Source organism: Entelurus aequoreus, linkage group LG16 (genome assembly GCF_033978785.1).
Source record: "Entelurus aequoreus isolate RoL-2023_Sb linkage group LG16, RoL_Eaeq_v1.1, whole genome shotgun sequence".
Lineage (NCBI taxonomy): Eukaryota > Metazoa > Chordata > Actinopteri > Syngnathiformes > Syngnathidae > Entelurus > Entelurus aequoreus.
The window spans coordinates 7663876-7684543 of record NC_084746.1 but is presented as its reverse complement, the minus strand read 5'-3'; the positions used below and the strand labels follow the sequence as shown (position 1 = coordinate 7684543).

The following is a 20668-nucleotide window of genomic DNA, read 5'->3' as shown; positions in this document are numbered from 1 at the left end:
CCACTATAGTAAAGAAAAAGAGTTGGTTCTTTATTCGAATCCCTGGGAACGAATCCCATCCCACAAGAAATGCCCTGTGTGACATCACAGGAAATGACGTAGCTCAGTCATCAGACTGAGCTACGTCATTTCCTGTGATGTCACACAAGCAGCAAAAATAATGGACCGGAAAAAACGCCTCAAGGCATGGCTATTCACCTATAGCAGGGGTCGGCAACCCGCGGCTCTAGAGCCGCATGCGGCTCTTTAGCGCCGCCCTTGTGGCTCTCTGGAGCTTTTTCAAAAATGTATGAAAAATGGAAAAAATGAGGGGGAAAAATATATTTTTTGCTTTAATATGGTTTCTGTAGGAGGACAAACATGACACAAACCTCCCTAATTGTTGTAAAGCACACTGTTTATATTAAACATGCTTCACTGATTCGAGTATTTGGCGAGCGCCGTTTTGTCCTACTAATTTTGGCGGTCCTTGAACTCACCGTAGTTTGTTTACATGTATAACTTTCTCCGACTTTCTAGGACGTGTTTTATGCCACTTCTTTTTCTGTCTCATTTTGTCCACCAAACTGTTAAATAACGTTGTGCATGAAGGCACAAAGGTGAGTTTTGTGGATGTTATTGACTTGTGTGGAGTGCTAATCAGACATAATTATTTGGTCACTGCATTAATGCTAGCTAATCGATGCTAACATGCTATTTAGGCTAGCTATATGTACATATTGCATCATTGTGCCTCATTTGTAGCTATATTTGAGATCATTTAATTTCCTTTAAGTCCTCTTAATTCAAATTATATCTCATGACACAATATCTGTATGTAATATGGCTTTTATATTTTTTGCGGCTCCAGACAGATTTGTTTTTGTATTTTTGGTCCAATATGGCTCTTTCAACATTTTGGGTTGCCGACCCCTGACCTATAGTGATCACAGAGACAGGTTGTTTTTGTGTTACTGTATATATTTGTTTTTATGAAAAATCCCACTTAATATACTTTGGGTAACAACAGTCAATATTTTTTTTAAATTTTTTTTTAGGGGGGTAACAGTCAATATTTATTTATTTATTTATTTTATTTTATTTTTTTCTTATAAAATAAAAGTGAGCTTTTGTTAAACCAAATATTGTGTTTTTTTCCATATACAACGACCTATCTGGATTCGACAAGAGAATCGATAAGGAATCGGTTCGATAAGAGGATTCGATAATGGGCTCGAACTCGATCATTTCTTATCAAACATCATCCCTATTCAAAACTGAATAGAAAGACAGCAAAGCTGAAGTCAAATGAGTAGCGTCTGTTCCATGCGTCACATATAAGTTGAAAACGATTAAAATATTCTGCAAAATACACCACAACATGATTTAGTACTTTCTGTTGACATATCCCAAGTAGAAAGTTAGGTAGTTGTAGTACGTCGCTTACAAATCTGCAGCCACTTAACGGATTACTAATGGAAAGTTTGAAAGTTGTGGTCTATAGGGTTATTCAATGACAGGAAGTTAAAGTTAAAAGTTAAAGTACCAACACTAGGTGTGGCGAAATTTGTCTTCTGCATTTGACCCATCCCCTTGTTCACCCCCTGGGAGGTGAGGGGGGCAGTGGGCATCATTTTTGGTGATTTAACCCCCAATTCCAACCCTTGATGCTGAGTGCCAAGCAGGGAGGTAATGGGTCCCATTTTTATAGTCTTTGGTATGACTCGGCCGGGGTTTGAACTCACAACCTACCGATCTCAGGGCGGACACTCTGACCACTAGGCCACTGAGTAGGTAAGAGCATACTTGCCAACGCTCCTCAGTTTTCCGGGAGACTCCCGAATTTCAGTGCCTCTCCCGAAAATCTCCCGGGACAACCATTCTCCCGAATTTCTCCCGATTTCCAGCCGGACTTAAGGCACGCTCCCTCCAGGTCCGTGCGGACCTGAGTGAGGACAGCCTGTCGTCACGTCCGCTTGGCCAACCAAAAAGTAACCACAGAACACTATACCGTATAGTGTTCTGTTCTGTGAGTGCTCTATTGTACGCGTTAAATTATGTCTTCTAAGTGTTTGATATGTATTACAGCGCAGTTTTTTGTCTATCTATAAAGATATTTATCCCTTGTTCACCCCCTGGGAGGTGAGGGGAGCAGTGGGCAGCAGTGGTGGCCGCGCCCGGGGATCATTTTTGGTGATCCAACCCCAATTCCAACCCTTGATGCTGAGTGCCAAGCAGGGAGGTAATGGGTCCCATTTTTATAGTCTTTGGTATGACTCGGCCGGGGTTTGACCTCACAACCTACCGATCTCAGGGGCGGACACTCTAACCACTAGGCCACTGATCTATCTATAAAGATATTTATCAAGACTTCCGTATCCGGGTTAAGGGAGAACAAGGCTAACAACAAGACGGCGGCTAATCTTGGCGCTATCTTGACCGCCACAATCCAGTTGACCAAATTTACCTAAACAACTTTTTGAAGCACTTCAACTCCTGGATCATCAATACCACAACTCCGCATTTGGTGTGTCTTTGACGTGAGCGATATCAAAAGACGAGACTCACCACTTTAAGCTAACAAGATTGCTATCAGTTTTCTGCAGCTATCCGGGCAATGCGAGGTGGAAATGAACTCTGTTGATGCACTTCATCTCTGACATCATTAACTCCACATTGTAGTGGTGAGCCTTTGGCATGGACCATGTGGAATGACAACGCAGGACACGCAATGCTAACAACATGAAATGCTAACACCATGGCTAATGGTAACAGTAGCGTCAAGTTGACCAAGTTTTTTGCAGAACAACCTACGCCCGTGGTTTCAGGACATTGAAGCCCAGCTCTAACTTTGAGGAATTACCCAGAATGTGATTAGGTATTTACACGTAGTGGTCGTGTTGTAGTGGCCAGGTGACGGCCATAACAATGATGCTTGGAGGATCTTTCAGGCTACCAGTGAGAACTGTAATCTACAGTAGAACGCACTCAAAGCTACAATAGTGGGTGACTAAAGTCGAAACGTGACTGTATAGTTGTTTTTTCATGTTTAATGGACTCTATGTTGAAAACATATTCAGAAGGTTTTTTTATGCTTTATGAAAATATTCCATTTATCCTTTTTCGCAGAAATTTGTTGTTAGAATAATCATGTATATATATTATCACACAACTTTATGCTTAAGGGCCGTTGCTATAGTTATTATCTGTATTTTTGTCCAAAAGATTGTCAGCCGTCTCCATCAGTGTTGTGTGCAGACTCGGTCTGCTGACTACCAAGGCCGAACATTGGGTACCGGGACGCACACAAAGCAGAGACGGGGCGATAGCACCGGCGTCAACACATTTGCATTTTTGTATAATCCTATATTGTGTCTAACTGGAGTTGTCGAGATTACCCCCTTCCCTCAGCGACAGCTTCCAGTGATGTAACAGGGACCTTCCAAATAAATAGAGGAAGCACACGGGCTGGACTTTTAGAACGTAGTTTGGTTCTGTAACTAGAATACAGCCCAAATAACGTGTCTCCTAAATTGAGCACAGTTGAACTATGTCTCTGCATGATTCCTTGCTTCTCGTCTGTTTTAATAGATGTCATCAGTGTTTGAACCTGACATTTGTTTAACACGGTCAGGTTGCGATAAACGACTGTACTACAAAGGTTCAAGTCAAAGATCCTCTATATGACTTGTTCGGAATCTGACTTCTCTTTGAACAGCCTTGTCGTGAATAGCTGACAATATTTTTCACACCCGACATCTGTGATGTTTATGTTTTTAGAGGTAGACAGGTTAACTGTAGTTGGCCAGTTAGAAACTTGCTAATGTCAAACGACATATCTAATATTCCTGACATTTAATATAGTTGATGTTAATTTTAGCCATTAGCTAAACAGTTATTAATCTGTTAAAACAATTATACTAGGCAGGCATACATTTAGACGTATGCAGGAACACCAGATTCATAGAAATTTAATAATATTAGAAATATGTTAAGCAAGGAATTATTAGGTGCTGTTTGCAACTTGCATTTTTCAAACAATATTTTTCAAAGCAAAAAATATAACAACACCAGCTTATGTTACCATCGGTTGTTTGACAGATCATAGTTGTTTGACAATTGTCTATATTTTTCACAATTATGATAGAATATACATTCAATGAAAGCTAGCACTAACTATCCAAACTGCTAATATTAGCTAACAACACATAAAGCTAATATGCATGCCTGTGTTACATGTAATTACGTCATTACATTGTAAAATACATTGGAAAGTCGGCGCCCTCTAGGCATCTGTGTAAATGTTGCAAACAACCCCTTTAAGCAAGCGGGGGTAGCAAATATGATTGGAATTGCAAACTAAAATACTTCTGTGGATGAATGTGCTAACACATAATTGGGTAATGCCGCATTTGAGAAACCTAGGAAATAGGAAATATCCCACCTGGAGCCAACTGGGTGGTCCGAACTTGGAAGCATTTGAAGGCCATGTAAACAAAAAGTGTCTGACAAACTTGATTAGCTTTTGCGGGGTTGTTAGACTGATGCTAACAGTAAATTAATCAAATTACTTTGCTGGTACTTTATTGGCAGTCAATTCCAGTTTTCCTTGTTAGAAGCCGCACATTTCCAACTTCCCAGTTTTATGGAATGCTTGCTAAGGTTACTTAATTAGCTACTAGCATTACACGCCATACCAAATATTTTTGACATTCATTTTAAATTTTTATGGACAGAATTTCTAGGCGCAGTCAGGGCGTTGAGGAGTCTGGTTTGGTGGCTGCAGGATTAGGTCTCTGCTTTTTGCAGATGATGTGGTCCTGATGGCTTCATCTGGCCAAGATCTTCAGCTCTCACTGGATCGGTTCACAGCCGAGTGTGAAGCGACTGGGATGGGAATCAGAAGCCTTCAAGTCCGAGTCCATGGTTCTCGCCCGGGAAAGGGTGGAGTGCCATCTCCGGGTTGGGGAGGAGATCTTGCCCCATGTGGAGGAGTTCAAGTACCTCGGAGTCTTGATCACGAGTGAGGGAAGAGTGGATGGTGAGATCGACAGGCGGATCTGTGCGGTGTCTTCAGTAATGCGGACACTGTATCGATCCGTTGTGGTGAAGAAGGAGCTGAGCCGGAAGGCAAAGCTCTCAATTTACCGGTCGATCTACGTTCCCATCCTCACCTATGGTCATGAGCTTTGGGTTATGACCGAAAGGACAAGATCACGGGTACAAGCGGCCAAAATTAGTTTCCTCAGCCGGGTGGCGGGGCTCTCCCTTAGAGATAGGGTGAGAAGCTCTGCCATCCGGGTGGAGCTCAAAGTAAAGCCGCTGCTCCTCCACATGGAGAGGAGCCAGATGAGGTGGTTCGGGCATCTGGTCAGGATGCCCCCCGAACGCCTCCCTAGGGAGGTGTTTCGGGCACGTCCGACCGGTAGGAGGCCACGGGGGAAGACCCAGGACACGTTGGGAAGACTATCTCTACCGGCTGGCCTGGGAACGCTTCGGGATCCCCCGAGAGGAGATGGACGAAGTGGCTGGGGAGAGGGAAGTCTGGGCTTCCCTGCTTAGGCTGCTGCCACTGCGACCCGACCTCGGATAAGCGGAAGATGATGGATGGAAGGATGGATTTTAAAGGGGTGAATTTGTAAAATTTAAGTCAATATTAAGAATATTTGTGTTATTTTAGCTGGGAATAGTACAGCTGTTGTACGCTAAAAAGTGTATCCAACAGACTTTAGCAACATGTGAATGCTTTGATTGAGAAACAGTTATAAGAACATAAACAACAACCTTTAAAGTAATCACTTACAGGCTCAATAACGGCGGGTTCTCCTTTCTCTCCTTTCTCTCCCAGGTAACCTTGACTTCCTCCCACCTGTGAAAGAGGGGACCCACACAATCAGTCGTCTTTAACATTGCAATGCAGGTTTATATTCTACGGACAACTTCAAGGTGAGACCGACAGGAAGCAGATGCGCTGACGGGTGTGCCCACTTGCTTATTACACTGAAGACAGTAATAAAAGTGCTAAGAAAAGACTATTACTGTTCTGCCTGCTTCAGAAGACTTTAAGGTAGTCTGCTTGGAAAAAAAATAAACCTTAGGAATACTTTAGGGAGAGGCTATAATTTTGATGTAGGTCAGGCTCCTATTTAATTGAGTAAGCTTCTTGCAACAAGAAAGAAGAAAAAAAAAAAAAAGTCAGCGCCCGACTGAGTGCCACTGCTAGGGGTCGTTACCTGACACTATCCATACAATGACTTCACATGAGAAGAATCCCCCAAAACCATCAAAAACAGGGTGTCCAGTGGCCACTTTAGAAACCAGCTTGGTAGAGTGCTGGAGGGCTTGCGGTGTTCAGGGATTGTGGACCGGAGAGCAGTAATAGCACGTTGGAAATTAAACTGAGGCAGTGAGATCTGGAGCCAGCACCAGACAGCTAACTTTGTCACTTCTTGCTCGGAGAGAATCCCGATCCTGAAGGCCGGGCAAGTAGCCAACATAGACACTGGAAGATGTCTATCTGATTTTACACCGATATGATTTAAAAAAAAAAAACATCAACTAGGGTCAAGGTGTTAGAATAATTATGCTTAAGGGCCGTTGCTATAATTACTGTCAATTGTGCTGAAGTGGTATTTTTCTTTGTCTGTGCAAAGCTGGCAAGCCAAAAGATTGCAAGCCAGTCTGGTATCAGTGTTTGTGTCCAGGAACGGGCTGATGACTGCCGAGGCCGAACACCACCGTGACGCAGACAGGACATAGACAAGGCGATATCACCAGCATCAACACATTCGCATTTTTTGTATAATCATATATTGTGTCTGACTGGAGTTGTCGAGATTACCCCCCTTCCTTCAGCGACAGCTTCAGTGATGTAAACAGGGACCTCCCAAATAAATAGAGGAAGTTTTAGAACGTACTTTGGATCTGTAACTAGAGTACAGCCCAAACCATGTGTCTCCTCATTGAGCCAAATTGAACTCTGTCTCTGCCTGATTCCTTGCTTCTCGTCTGTTTAATAGATGTCATCAGTGTTTGAACCTGACACAAGGGGTCACGTCAGTGTTGACAACGAGGTCGACATCTGTGCGATCTTAGAAAGATAAGATTTGCTGCGTTCAGAATGCATCAAAGTACAATCCGACACCAGCAGAAACAACAAACGCCCCTCCAAACAAACATTCCCCTTGCTAAATCCCTCCATTATCCCGACTTACGCCGCTCTCCCTGAAGTCTGTCTCGGCCGGAACGCCGGGACCGAACTCATCCTCATCGCCCGTGGTGGTCGTCTTGGTTTCGGTGTTGGTGCCGTAGTCGCCGTAGTCGCCATAGTCGTAAGGCTTCTCCACAAACTCCTTGTTATCGTATTCCTTCAGGTCGTACTCCTTAAAGTCGTAGCTGTTCGTGCCGGCATCCACGTTGTCGTTGGTGTCCACCGCGGCGACGGTTTCCACGGCAACGGTGGGCTCCGCGCCGACCTGTTCCACGCCGGTGACGTAATCGTCGACGTTTTCCTCTTCGTATGTCTGGGATGGATCCGGCAAGGGTAGTTAGGAAAAACGTAGATATTGACAATACATTTTTTTTTAATAATTAGAGAACTAAAAATAGCTTGAGCATATATCTCACTAAACAGTCAAAAACACGTGATTTTCCTGGCGTGATGTCAAAAAATCAATGGACTAGTCAGCCTTTTTTGTTGGTAAGTGGCATTTTTTATCAAAACCAAATTTGATCCCTTTATACGACCATGTACTGTCCCAATACAACTTTTTCACTTTCAATACAGTACGATTTTGTGATGTGGAATGTTAGAAAAGGTTTAATCAAGTCAGCTCCCTGGTGGTCTAGTGGCTAGGATTCGGCGCTTTCACCGCCGTGGCCCGGGTTCGATTCCCGGTCAGGGAAAGCTATCCAACCCTTTTAGTACCATGAATTGATTAACGTGGACCCCGACTTAAACAAGTTGAACAACGTATTCGGGTGTTACCAATTAGTGGTCAATTGTACGGAATATGTACTGTACTGTGCAATCTACTAATAAAAGTTTCAATCAATCAATCAAACGAGTCAAACAGAGAACAATGGTAGGTATGAAAAACACTAACCCATTTATCATTAACTGTCTTAACTTACGGTGTCTTTAAGTGGGGGTGTCATTGGATTTTTTTGGCTACACCTAATGGCCATTATAATCCATTAGGTTAATAAGCTAATGATGCAGTAAGGTAAACCACGCGGACACGTTTGTTACTGGACATTTTCTAATACGCTTCACGCCTTGGAGAGTTTGTATGTGTAAGTAATATGCAGCGATAATGATTCGATACTTGTTTGTATTGACACATGCGGTATTTTAGACTGCAATATTGTTCAATTAAGTATATTTATTATTTATGTCTAGCTCATGTGCTATTGCAGGCCTGGGCAATTATTTTGACTCGGGGTCAAATTTAGAGAAAAAATGGGTCTGATTTTTAGGAACACTAATGCAAAACGTCAAAATAAGGTCTGAATGCTAAAAACGTTATGACAGACCACCTTGAAAAAACGGCATTTACCCATTTTTGTACTGAATGAGACACCCAGTATGTACATGAAAATAAAGAATGTTGGATTTAAAATATTAACTATGAAGGATAAAACACTGAATATTGACAACGTATAAACGTCACCCCCCCCTCTCCATCGGCATATTTTACAATCAAGCGAAACGCAACAAAAATGAAACAAACAAGGCGAAATATGAACGCGAACGGTAAAAGAGAAAATCCCACCTACAATCTGATACATCTAATAAATCACTAAGCTTTAGAAATCTCCTTCCGCGTCTGTCCCTGACACCCGCATTGCAACTAATTAGATGACCAAAGTAACTAATTAGGTGACCATAGTAACTAATTAGATTTCCATAGTAACTAGTATATCATGCAAAAGCGCAGATTCCAACCATTGAAATACTTTGTATAGTTCAAGACTTACGATCATTAGAAAACATCACTGAACATCATAATGGCAGCTACACTTTCCATCTTAAAGAACTAAAAAAATTATTTGGGAATGTCCGGCGGGCCAGATTGAAAAGCCATAATTTGCCCAAGTCTGTGCTATTGTGTACTTAGCTGTTGTCAAGCTGATAGCGTCGCAGAGTTGCTTGGAACTGAGCTTCTATCAAACATTTTAGATGCAAGCGGATATCATACGGCATTTGTTATTGTACAGAGATCACACCAATATCTGATATAAATCTAGGATTGGGACATTCCCTTCTGTATACTCGTTGTCATGACCATTTCTTCAATATTCAAGGAATATTTAAACGGCATATGAAATAAGTCTTGTCATTCCAGAAGTAGTAGTCTGTTCATTTTGTGCTGTAAACAAATGTTTTATGATGCCAATGAGAAACTACCATTGATAGTCAACAAGAAGTTCAAGCTAAAATACGGTATGGAACCTTTAACAGCTCTTAGTAAAATATTTCAATGACGGTATGTATGTATATGAGATAGTATGCACAATTTTGACCCTCTAAATCAGTGGTTCTTAACCTGGGTTCGATCGAACCCAAAGGGTTCGGTGAGTCGGCCTCAGGGGTTCGGCGGAGCCTCCGCCACGGAGGTAAAGACACATCCGACTTATTGTGTAAATAAAAACTTCTCCCTATCGCCGTATTATGGATACCCCCAAACAATGTTCCCTCTTATTTTCCATCTGATTTGCAGGTTTTTTGATTGATCGATTGAAACTTTTACAAGTAGATTGCAAAGGAAGAGAATACATAATATGAAACAGTACAGTTTACACAGTACAGTACATATTCCGTACCATTGACCACTAAATGGTAACACCCGAATAAGTTTTTCAACTTGTTTAAGTTAATCAGTTCATGGTAAAGTGTGTAAGGTGTGTAATTTGTTTTGAGTTCATGCACTGTGTTGGTTTTGTTCTTTGAACAAAGTGATGTTCATGCACGGTTCATTTTGTAAAAAAACATATAACTTTTTCTTGAATTTGAAAATGTTTTATTTTTATTTTTCACTAAAGAATGGTTCGGTGAATGCGCATATGAAACAGGTGGGGTTCGGTACCTCCAACAAGGTTAAGAACCACTGCTCTAAATTCAAAGTCATACACCCAACTTTTGCCACCACAACTGGACTATCTATCTACTATTCTAAAATTGCAGATAAGCAGCCATATTGTCTGGCTTTAACCCCCCAAATGTTCCTCTTTAGTCTGCTGTTTATGTTAATGGCAGCTAAGCACAACTTGAGGCGAGATCTGCCAAATTGGGTATATGTCAAACATTTTTTGAGGGGAGGGATCGCTTTCTGTCTCCCGGCTTTTAATGCTTCGATAAAATGACGACGTTTTGCCGCCGCGGCCTTTATCCTAAGCCCTCTTTACGACATTGTTTCGTTTCTCATGGGAAAGAAAACAGTAGCATAAGCAGATTCACGGTCGTGAGCTGAGCTGGGTTTCGACCACCAGAAACGATCATTAACGTGCATTTTGGAAACCGCTGATGACGGCGGAATACAAAGGTCGACGGCACAAGGCCGGTTTTAAATCATGTTTATGTGTTGAATCATAACAATCTAATGCAAATGGCAATGACGTCATTTTTGGGTTGACAGTTTGAATACCTGGCCATTTGTGGGCGCTTCGGGCTGACTTCCGTCCACGATGGTGTAGTCGTAATCTGTGAAGTAGTCGCCACCCACGACTGTCTGCAATCAGAGCAACAAATGCAAATTCACTATTTTCCTATCACAGCATTATTCATTTTAAAAAATGCATGAGGTTAGAATAGACATTTAACTAAATTTGGGTGAATTTTCGGATGTATGCCTTCTTCTTAACAAGATTGGAGAACTTTTTTTTATCTGAATGTTCTGAAGTCCCGCTGTCATACTTGTGTCATATTGACAATACAAAGTTGACATTATATTGTAACAGTTAACTCCTTAAGACGAACACAACAGCGTCTCTGCTGGTTGCAGCCAGTACTGCGCTCTCTCGTCTCGTCTCGATTACTGTAACGTATTATTTTCGGGTCTCCCTATGTCTAGCATATTCAAGATTCAAGATTCTAGATGATTTATTGTCAATTCTTAACATGCACAAGACACATAAGAACTGAAAAGTATATTTTTGGCACAGTCCCACTAAGAGCAGACATACTGTACGTTACAGGGAGACAAGACGAGACCGCCGACGGGGCAGCCATTTTTACGGCGCTCCTTAAAAAAAGGTGAGAAAAAGGTGATATTGGGAAAGGGGGGGAGAGTAAAAAAATATCAGTCAAAGGCTGGATCCACAAGAGGGGGTCCAGACTGAGTCCAAGGGAAAAAAGCTCATTTGCAATGCAAACATAAACACGTTACATTTAGTCATAACAAACTCGCAACAGAGGGAGGGGGAGTTGGAGCAAACAAGCGGTGGTGAAGGCGTTGGTTGGGGAAGGGGCGGGTGCGTGCATGTATGCCCAATTAACTTGGGTGTGATGTTGAAATGTATGTCTCGCATTAAGAGATTACAGTTGGTACAAAATGCGGCTGCTAGACTTTTGACAAGAACAATAAAGCTTGATCATATTACGCCTATACTGGCTCACCTGCACTGGCTTCCTGTGCACTTAAGATGTGACTTTAAGGTTTTACTACTTACGTATAAAATACTACACGGTCTAGCTCCACCCTATCTTGCTGATTGTATTGTACCATATGTCCCGGCAAGAAATCTGCGTTCAAAGAACTCCGGCTTATTAGTGATGCCCAGAACCCAAAAAAAGTCTGCGGGCTATAGAGCGTTTTCTATTGGGGCTCCAGTACTCTGGAATGCCCTCCCGGTAACAGTTAGAGATGCTACCTCAGTAGAAGCATTTAAGTCCCATCTTAAAACTCATTTGTATATGCTAGCTTTTAGATAGACCCCCCTTTTAGACCAGTTGATCTGCCGTTGCTTTTCTGCTCTGCCCCACTCTCCTTCATGGAGAGGGGGGACACAGATTCGGTGACCACATATGATGCGCTAGCTGTCCAAAGTCGGGACCCAGGGTGGACCACTCATCTGTGCATCAGTTGGGGACATCTCTGCGCTGTTGACCTGTCTATGCTCAAGATGGTCTCCTGCTGGCCCCACTATGGACTGGACTCCCGCTATTATGTTCGATCCACTATGGACTGGATTCTCACACTATTATGTTAGATCCACTATGGACTGGACTCTCACACTATTATGTTAGATCCACAATGGACTGGACTCTCACACTACTATGTTATATCCACTATGGACTAGACTCTCACACTATTATGTTAGATCCGCTATGGACTGGACTCTCACACTATTATGTTAGATCCACTATGGACTGGACTCTCACACTATTATGTTAGATCCACTATGGACTGGACTCTCACACTATTATGTTAGATCCACTATGGACTGGACTCCCACTATTATGTTAGATCCACTGTGGACTGGACTCTCACAATATTATGTTAGATCCACTATGGACTGGACTCTCACACTATTATGTTAGATCCACTATGGACTGGACTCCCACTATTATGTATGATCCACTGTGGACTGGACTCTCACAATATTATGCTAGATCCACTCGACGTCCATTGCACCGGTCGCCCAGGGGGTGGGGGGTCCCCACATCTGCGGCCCCCTCCAAGGTTTCTCATTGTCATCCCATTGGGTTGAGTTTTTTCTTGCCCTGATGTGGGATCTGAGCCGAGGATGTCGTTGTGGCTTGTGCAGCCCTTTGAGACACTCATGATTTAGGGCTGTATAAGTAAACATTGATTGATTGACTATCTTGCTTCAAGACCCAGTTAAATCCAACACATTTGACACAATCTTTACTGCAGTGTTGTTGGATAAACTCTTAAAATTCTCTACATCAGTGTCCTTAATAAATTCCCAAGCAAAACTAAAAATGAGATGAAGAAAAGAGTGCAAGACACGAAAGCTGGAGAAGAAGTTGTTATTCATGACATCAGTCATGAAAACTGTATTAGTCAAAGCAGTACCTCGGTTTTGGCTTCTTCGGTTGGGGGTAGTTCAGTGGTTACCTGTCCTTCACTGTAGTCATAGAACTCCCCATAGTCATAGTTAGTGTACTGTCGGGGGAAAATACATAGGAAAGGGGCAATCAATAAGTGCCGTCATGTAAATAGTATTTACATGGCATGAAAGAGCAAAGCAACGAAAACATTCACTTTCTGGCCATGCTCTTTTAGAAATAACATGATAAAATCAAACCATCCATAATGACATTTGAAAACATATGGATGAAACAAGAAAGTCACACTTGAAAGAATCGTGAAAAAACAAGATGCAATGCGGTCAAACGTTATACCGTTAGTTTGAACGGCAACAATAGCCCGAGGCTTTCCATTAATGAGCCCCCATTAAAATAAATGTGCTGCCCTTGACTCATTGTGGGAACGGCAGCAAAATAGCAGGCAGTAAATTAGTTATAACGCAAAATAAATGTGTGGCCTGAGAGTTCTAAAACAGCCCACATAAATGGAGTCGAAAATAACCAGCTCTGGGGATAATGTTGCTGTTTATTTACAGCTTATAAATCAAAGCTTAACATGTGGGAATTGGTCCTAGCCTAATTTGATATTTACCTTTGCTCTGCGCAATTTTTTTTTTCAAATCGCGTCGACTCTAAACTTTTAAGTGGGCGTAATAACAGGTATGCTAAGCTCAAACCGCTATGCCAATCCCTAGCTTGGGACTCCTATAAATGGGGGAGAAGGAGGGTTGGCCAAAGGGCCATTGACCCCGCAACATAAAAAAAAAAACGTATGTTAAAATCTGCGTTCACTTATTAGTGATTCCCAGAGCTCAAAAAAAGTCTGCGGGCTATAGAGCGTTTTCTATTCAGGCTCCAGTACTCTAGAATGCCCTACCGGTAACAGTTAGAGATGCTACTTCAGTAGAAGCATTTAAGTTTCATCTTAAAACACATTTGTATACTCTAGCCTTTAAATAGACCCCACTTTTAGACCAGTTGATCTTAGGTTTGGTTGATATCAGCACTTCAGTCATCAACAATTATATTATCAGAGAAATGGACATTGAAACAGTGCAGGTCTGACTTGGTAGGATATGTACATCGAGCAGTGAACATAGTGAGCTCAGAAAGCATAAGAACCAGTATATACATTTGATTATTTACAATCCGGGGAGGTGGGATGTGGTGGGGGGAGGGTTGTAGACACCATAGACAACAACCCTAGACACCCTAGGTTTCTAGGGTTGTAGTTGCCTGGAGGTGTTCTTTTAGTGCAGTTTTGAAGGAGGATAGAGATGCACTTTCTTTTACACCTGTTGGGAGTGCATTCCATATTGATGTGGCATAGAAAGAGAATGAGTTAAGACCTTTGTTAGATCGGAATCTGGGTTTAACGTTTACGTTATGGTATCGTTATAACATGAATACTAGAGTGAAGACACAAATAATAATAATATTTTCCACAACTCTAACTAGTAGCACGGCAATAAATTATGTTTTAGCATTAGTGTTGCAAATGTGGCGCAGGTGCAAACAGATCAGGCAGGTCAGCAAAATGGCTATATGAGCAGAGCTCTACGTAGAGGTGATGTTGTAGAATTATACGTTCACTCATGCGTTGGTGGGAAAAGCTTTTGCCAAAATTGAAATGGAAATTAGCTTTTATTTTTGGCCCATGTCAAGATTTCAAGTCTTGTTATGAATCTGTGAGCTGTGTTCTGCACACAACAACAGATGCAAGTATTTTGTTAAAACGAAGCGCATCTTTTATCCAGAGGTGGATTAAGCCTAACTCCCGACATGCATTTTCTACCAGCGCAAGGTTTAATATTAGTCCCTCGCCAACTGTAGACACCATGAAAACAATAAAAGCTGCACTGTTGGCTGAGCCTCCATCAAGAGGTCATGTTCCGAGCCATGGGACGGCCAGAGAGGCGAGACCGGCTGATGGTGACGGACGGACGGGGGGGAGCAGAGTCGGCGAGTTTGTTAATAGGAAAAGAGGGAAGGATTTTTTAAAGATTTATGACGCACGATGAGTGCTTGGCTGGGACACGGACCTTTCGCCGCAAGTCTTGGACGGATTTGGACACATATGGACACGCATACTCCTTCTGTATCACTCCAAACTTCCTCTTTTATCCCAGCTGCAGACATGTGGCTGACAACTGTGAAGTGCCTCCCAGGCTGAGGTCTACATACGTTAAAAAAAAAAACCCCGGCCATATCAGGTGTGACGAGTCCGGGTGTAACGATACAGCGAAATCCGTGGTAGGCATACGTACTTTGGTTTTTAGGGTCAAGGCTCGGTTCATTTTGGGAAGAAAATGTAAAACAGAAAACTGTTTTGGCTTTTATGTAAGCAGATTTACTGATTTTTTTAAAGAAATACGCTAGAAAGGATACTAACTAACTAACTAACATTGCCGGCAGTACGTTTCCAGTGAGGGTTGGACTCCGCCAAGGCTGCCCTTTGTCACCGATTCTGTTCTTAACTTTTATGGACAGAATTCTAGGCGCAGTCAAGGCGTTGAGGATATCTGGTTTGGTGGCTGCAGGATTAGGTCTCTGCTATTTGCAGATGATGTGGTCCTGATGGCTTCATCTGGCCAAGATATTCAGCTCTCACTGGATCGGTTCGCAGCCGAGTGTGAAGAGACTGGGATGGGAATCAGCAACTCCAAGTCCGAGTCCATGGTTCTCGCCCGGAAAAGGGTGGAGTGCCATCTCCGGGTTGGGGAGGAGATCTTGCCCCAAGTAGAGGAGTTCAAGTACCTCGGAGTCTTGTTCACGAGTGAGGGAAGAGTGGATGGTGAGATCGACAGGCGGATCGGTGCGGCGTCTTCAGTAATGCGGACGCTGTATCGATCCGTTGTGGTGAAGAAGGAGCTGAGCCGGAAGGCAAAGCTCTCAATTTACCGGTCAATCTACGTTCCCATCCTCACCTATGGTTATGAACTTTGGGTTATGACCAAAAGGACAAGATCACGGGTACAAGCGGCCGAAATGAGCTTCCTCCGTCGGGTGGCGGGTCTCTCCCTTAAAAATGGGGTGAGAGGCTCTGTCATCCGGGAGAAACTCAAAGTTAAGCCACTGCTCCTCCACATGGAGAGGAGCCAGATGAGGTGGTTTGGGCATCTGGTCAGGATGCCACCCGAACGCCTCCCTAGGGAGGTGTTTCGGGCACATCCGACTGGTAGGAGGTCACGGGGAAGACCCAGGACACGCTGGGAAGACTATCTCTCCCGGCTGGCCTGGGAACGCCTCGGGATCCCCCTGGGAGGAGCTGGACGAAGTGGCTGGGGAGAGGGAAGTCTGGGCTTCCCTGCTTAGGCTGCTGCCCCTGCGACCCGACCTCAGATAAGCGGAAGAAGATGGATGGATGGATGGATACTAACTCCTTAAGACATACAATTCTCAAGTAAACAATTTTAAAATGCGCGTGAATGTCACACTGCTTTCGTCTTATCCACTTGTCTTTGTTTGTTTACGCATTTTACAGAGAAGGCCAGGTGTTCCCAAACAGGAGACTTTAATGAATCGAGATCGTTTTCAAGCTCTGGCTTCTCCTTGGCACTATCGCAAGCCATAAACCCTTCTACCCAAAGACTAGGATGCACCGAATTGGTTAATCAAATAAATGTGTGACTGTCTGTTAGACCAGTGTTTTTTCAACCTTTTTTGAGCCAAGGCACATGTTTTGTGTTGAAAAAAATCCAGAGGCACACCACCTGCAGACATTATTAAAAAACAGAACTCAGTTGACAGTAAAAAGTTGTCGTATCAATTGTTGCATATGACTTTAAACCATAACCAAGCATGCATGACTATAGCTCTTGTCTCAAAGTAGGTGTACTGTCACCACCTGTCACATCACACCCTGACTTATTCAGAGTTTTTTGCTGTCTTCCTGTGTGTAGTGTTTTACTTCTTGTCTTGCGCTCCTATTTTAATGGCTTTTTTCTCTTTTTTTGGTATTTTCCTGTAGCAGTTTCATGTTTTCCTTTGAGCGATATTTCCCGCATCTACTTTGTTTTAGCAATCAAGAAGACTTTAGTTGTTTTTTATCCTTCTTTGCGGGGACATTGTTGATTGTCATGTCATGTTCGGATGTACATTGTGGACGCCATCTTTGCTCCACACACTGCAAAAAGTCAGTGTTCAAAAACAAGAAGAAAAAAAATACAAAAATTAGGGGTATTTTATTTGAACTAAGCAAAATTATCTGACAATATAACAAGAAAATTTGGCTTGTCAAGACTTTCCAAAACAAGTAAAATTAGCTAACCTCAATGAACTCAAAAATACCTTAAAATAAGTATATTCTCACTAATAACAACTATACTACTATATGAGTGCGTATTTTCTATTGTTTCTTTGAAAATAAAACAGCAAAGTCCATTTGGCTGTCATCTGTTTTAATATGAGACACAATTGTGTCAAAGTCACGATTTTTTGTTTTACATGCTTGAAATAAGAAATTATTACTTTAAAAAAGCATTTTTATACTTGTGAGTGTTAATGACATAGCTTTGCAACAGTTGATTTTCTAGTTTCAATCATGTTTTACTCAATATAGGTCATCAAATCCGGGCAACAAGCTGTAATATCTTACTGAGATCATTTAGGAGCAAAACCCTTAAAACAAGTAAAACATTCTAACATAAAATCTGCTTAGTGAGAAGAATTATCTTATCAGACTGAAAATAAGCAAATATCACCCTTATTTGAGATATTTAATCTTACTTAGATTTCAGTTTTTGCAGTGCAGTAAGTCTTTGCTGTCGTCCAGCATTCTGTTTTTATTTACTTTGCAGCCAGTTCAGTTTTAGTTCCGTTCTGCATAGCCTTCCTTAAGCTTCAATGCCTTTTCTTAGGGACACTCACCTTTGGTTTATTTTTGGTTTAAGCATTAGACACCTTTTTACCTGCAAAATGCCTCCCGCTGTTCCCAACATCTACAAAGCAATTAGCTAACGGCTGCCACCTACTGATATGGAAGAGCATTACACGGTTACTCTGCCAATCTCTAGACAGCACCGACACTCAACAACAACACATCATTTGCAGACTATAATTAGTGGTTTGCGAAACATATTTTTAACCCAAATAGGTGAAATTAGATAATCTCCCATGGCACACCAGACTGTATGGTTGAAAAACTCTGTGTTGGACTAAGGTGTGCCGTGTAGAACGTGGTACGCCTCTGTAACTTACTCAATGTTCTGTATTGAAAAATCAGATTACAAATATATGTACCGTTACGCCCCTAGACTGTAGAGTTGTGGGGGAGTAAATCTGTCAAAAAAAATAAGGAGCTAGACTATGCAGCACATTCCAGCTATAATGGTGACGATGAATAAACTATACGTGCGGCGCTCTAGGAGCCAAAGTGATCCCTGGTGTGCATCCCCACTTGACAACCTCCTTGTCTTCTTTTTTTTTTGTGGTTTTAAGAGTGAACTTGACGATGAAGCAACATTTTCCAGCCCTCGCACCCACTTTGCAGCCACCGCTTCCAAACAGACAAATGCCGGGATCAAAAAAAAAAAAAGAAACAAAGAAAGTCGTCTTTTCCAGGTATTGGGAGCCGCGCTGGGGAAAGGAAAAGCTTGAGTTTCGCAGGGAGTCTGGGCAGAGCCTGCAGAAGTCGTTAGTGATATAAATCACGGGGCCACTCCGAAAAGTGGGCTCAGGATCCGTGGCAGGGGAAAAGTTTCCAGCGTGAGCTCATCAGTTATTTGGTGAAGGACTTGACGGAAAAATGTCAGTTGACAGCAAAGCGCGTATTAGAAAATAACATTTTATTTCAGATATTGGCTGTCATCAAACCAGCGATGGCTGGGGTCTAAAGTGTGATGTGACCTAGTTTTGACGTTGAAACGGTGGCAGATTGAATGACGATTTTACAAAGTCCAAAATCAAGGGACGCTATTTTGACACTTTTGACTGAAAAACACCTCATAAATATTTGTCCAGTGACAAAACAGAAAAAAAGGAAAGTGCAGGATTATTAGGTAATAAATAGGGATGTCCGATAATGGCTTTTTGCCGATATCCGATATTCCGATATTGTCCAACTCTTTAATTACCGATACCGATACTAATATATACAGTTGTGGAATTAACACATTATTATGCCTAATTTGGACAACCAGGTATGGTGAAGATAAGGTCCTTTTTTTTAAAATTAATAAAATAAAATAAGATAAATAAATTAAAAACATTTTCTTGAATAAAAAAGAAAGTAAAACAATATAAAATCAGTTACATAGAAACTAGTAATTAATGAAAATGAGTAAAATTAACTGTTAAAGGTTAGTACTGTTAGTGGACCAGCAGCACGCACAATCATGTGTGCTTACGGACTGTATCCCTTGCAGACTGTATTGATATATATTGATATATAATGTAGGAACCAGAATATTAATAACAGAAGGAAACAACCCTTTTGTGTGAATGAGGGGGAGGGAGGTTTTTTGGGTTGGTGCACTAATTGTAAGTGTATCTTGTGTTTTTTATGTTGATTTAATAAAAAAACAAAAAACAAAAAAAAAACGATACCGATAATTTCCGATATTACATTTTAAAGCCTTTATCGGCCGATAATATCGGCCGGCCGATATTATCGGACATCTCTAGTAATAAATCACAATTAATCACTTTATAGCTCTTTTAGATTGATAATAACTAGAGATGTCCGATAATGGCTTTTTTGCCGTTATCCGATATTCTCATATTGTCCAACTCTTAATTACCGATACCAATATATACAGTCGTGGAATTAACACATTATTATGCCTAATTTTGTTGTTTGGTGGTAGTGGTGGGTGTAACTTGCACTAACTCTTCTCCCGGAAGAGTTAGTGGTGCAAGGGGTTCTGGGTATTTGTTCTGTTGTGTTTATGTTGTGTTACGGTGCGGATGTTCTCCCGAAATGTGTTTGTCATTCTAGTTTGGTGTGGGTTCACAGTGCGGCGCATATTTGCAACAGTGTTCAAGTTGTTTATACGGCCACCCTCAGTGTGACCTGTATGGCTTTTGACCAAGTATGCATTGCATTCACTTATGTGTGTGTAAAAGCCGCATATATTATGTGACTGGGCCGGCACGCTGATTGTATGGAGGAAAAGCGGACGTGACGACTGGTTCTAGAGGACACTAAAGGCAGTACCTTTAAGGCACGCCCCCAATATTGTTGTCCGGGTGGAAATCGGGAGAAATTCGGGAGAATTGTTGCCCCGGGAGATTTTCGGGAGGGGCACTGAAATTCGGGAGTCTCCCGGGAAATTTGGGAGGGTTGGCAAGTATGCCCTACGTCCGTGTTTTACCGGATATGCACCGCTCTGTACAGCGGCGTTTTAAAAAGTCATTAATTTTACTTTTTGAAACCGATACCGCCCTGCGATGAGGTGGCGACTTGTCCAGGGTGTACCCCGCCTTCCGCCCGAATGCAGCTGAGATAGGCTCCAGTACCCCCCGCGACCCCAAAAGGGACAAGCGGTAGAAAATGGATGGATGGATGGATGGATGGATGGAAACCGATACTTTCCGATATTACATTTTAAAGCATTTATCGGCCGATATTATCGGACATCTCTAATAATAACATTTAATGCTTATTTAAAGTAGTAAATATTTAGGTAATGTTAT

General features: G+C 42.1%; 1 protein-coding gene and 1 non-coding gene across 2 annotated transcripts in view; one reads left to right on the top strand and one right to left on the bottom strand.

Annotated features, from left to right (window-relative positions):
* The window catches only part of LOC133631559 (collagen alpha-1(XI) chain-like), a 188299-nt gene that overhangs the window by 104872 nt on the left and 62759 nt on the right, over positions 1 to 20668 (bottom strand). The window contains exons 6-9 of the mRNA XM_062023875.1: positions 13020 to 13109; positions 10626 to 10709; positions 7194 to 7502; positions 5783 to 5848 (exon numbers count right to left, since the gene is read on the bottom strand). Coding sequence (XP_061879859.1) covers positions 5783 to 5848; positions 7194 to 7502; positions 10626 to 10709; positions 13020 to 13109 — 549 coding nt within the window. The remainder of the gene's footprint in view (positions 1 to 5782; positions 5849 to 7193; positions 7503 to 10625; positions 10710 to 13019; positions 13110 to 20668) is intronic.
* On the top strand, positions 7813 to 7884 carry trnae-uuc (transfer RNA glutamic acid (anticodon UUC)). Its single transcript has one exon. It is a non-coding gene; the product is annotated as a tRNA-Glu (tRNA).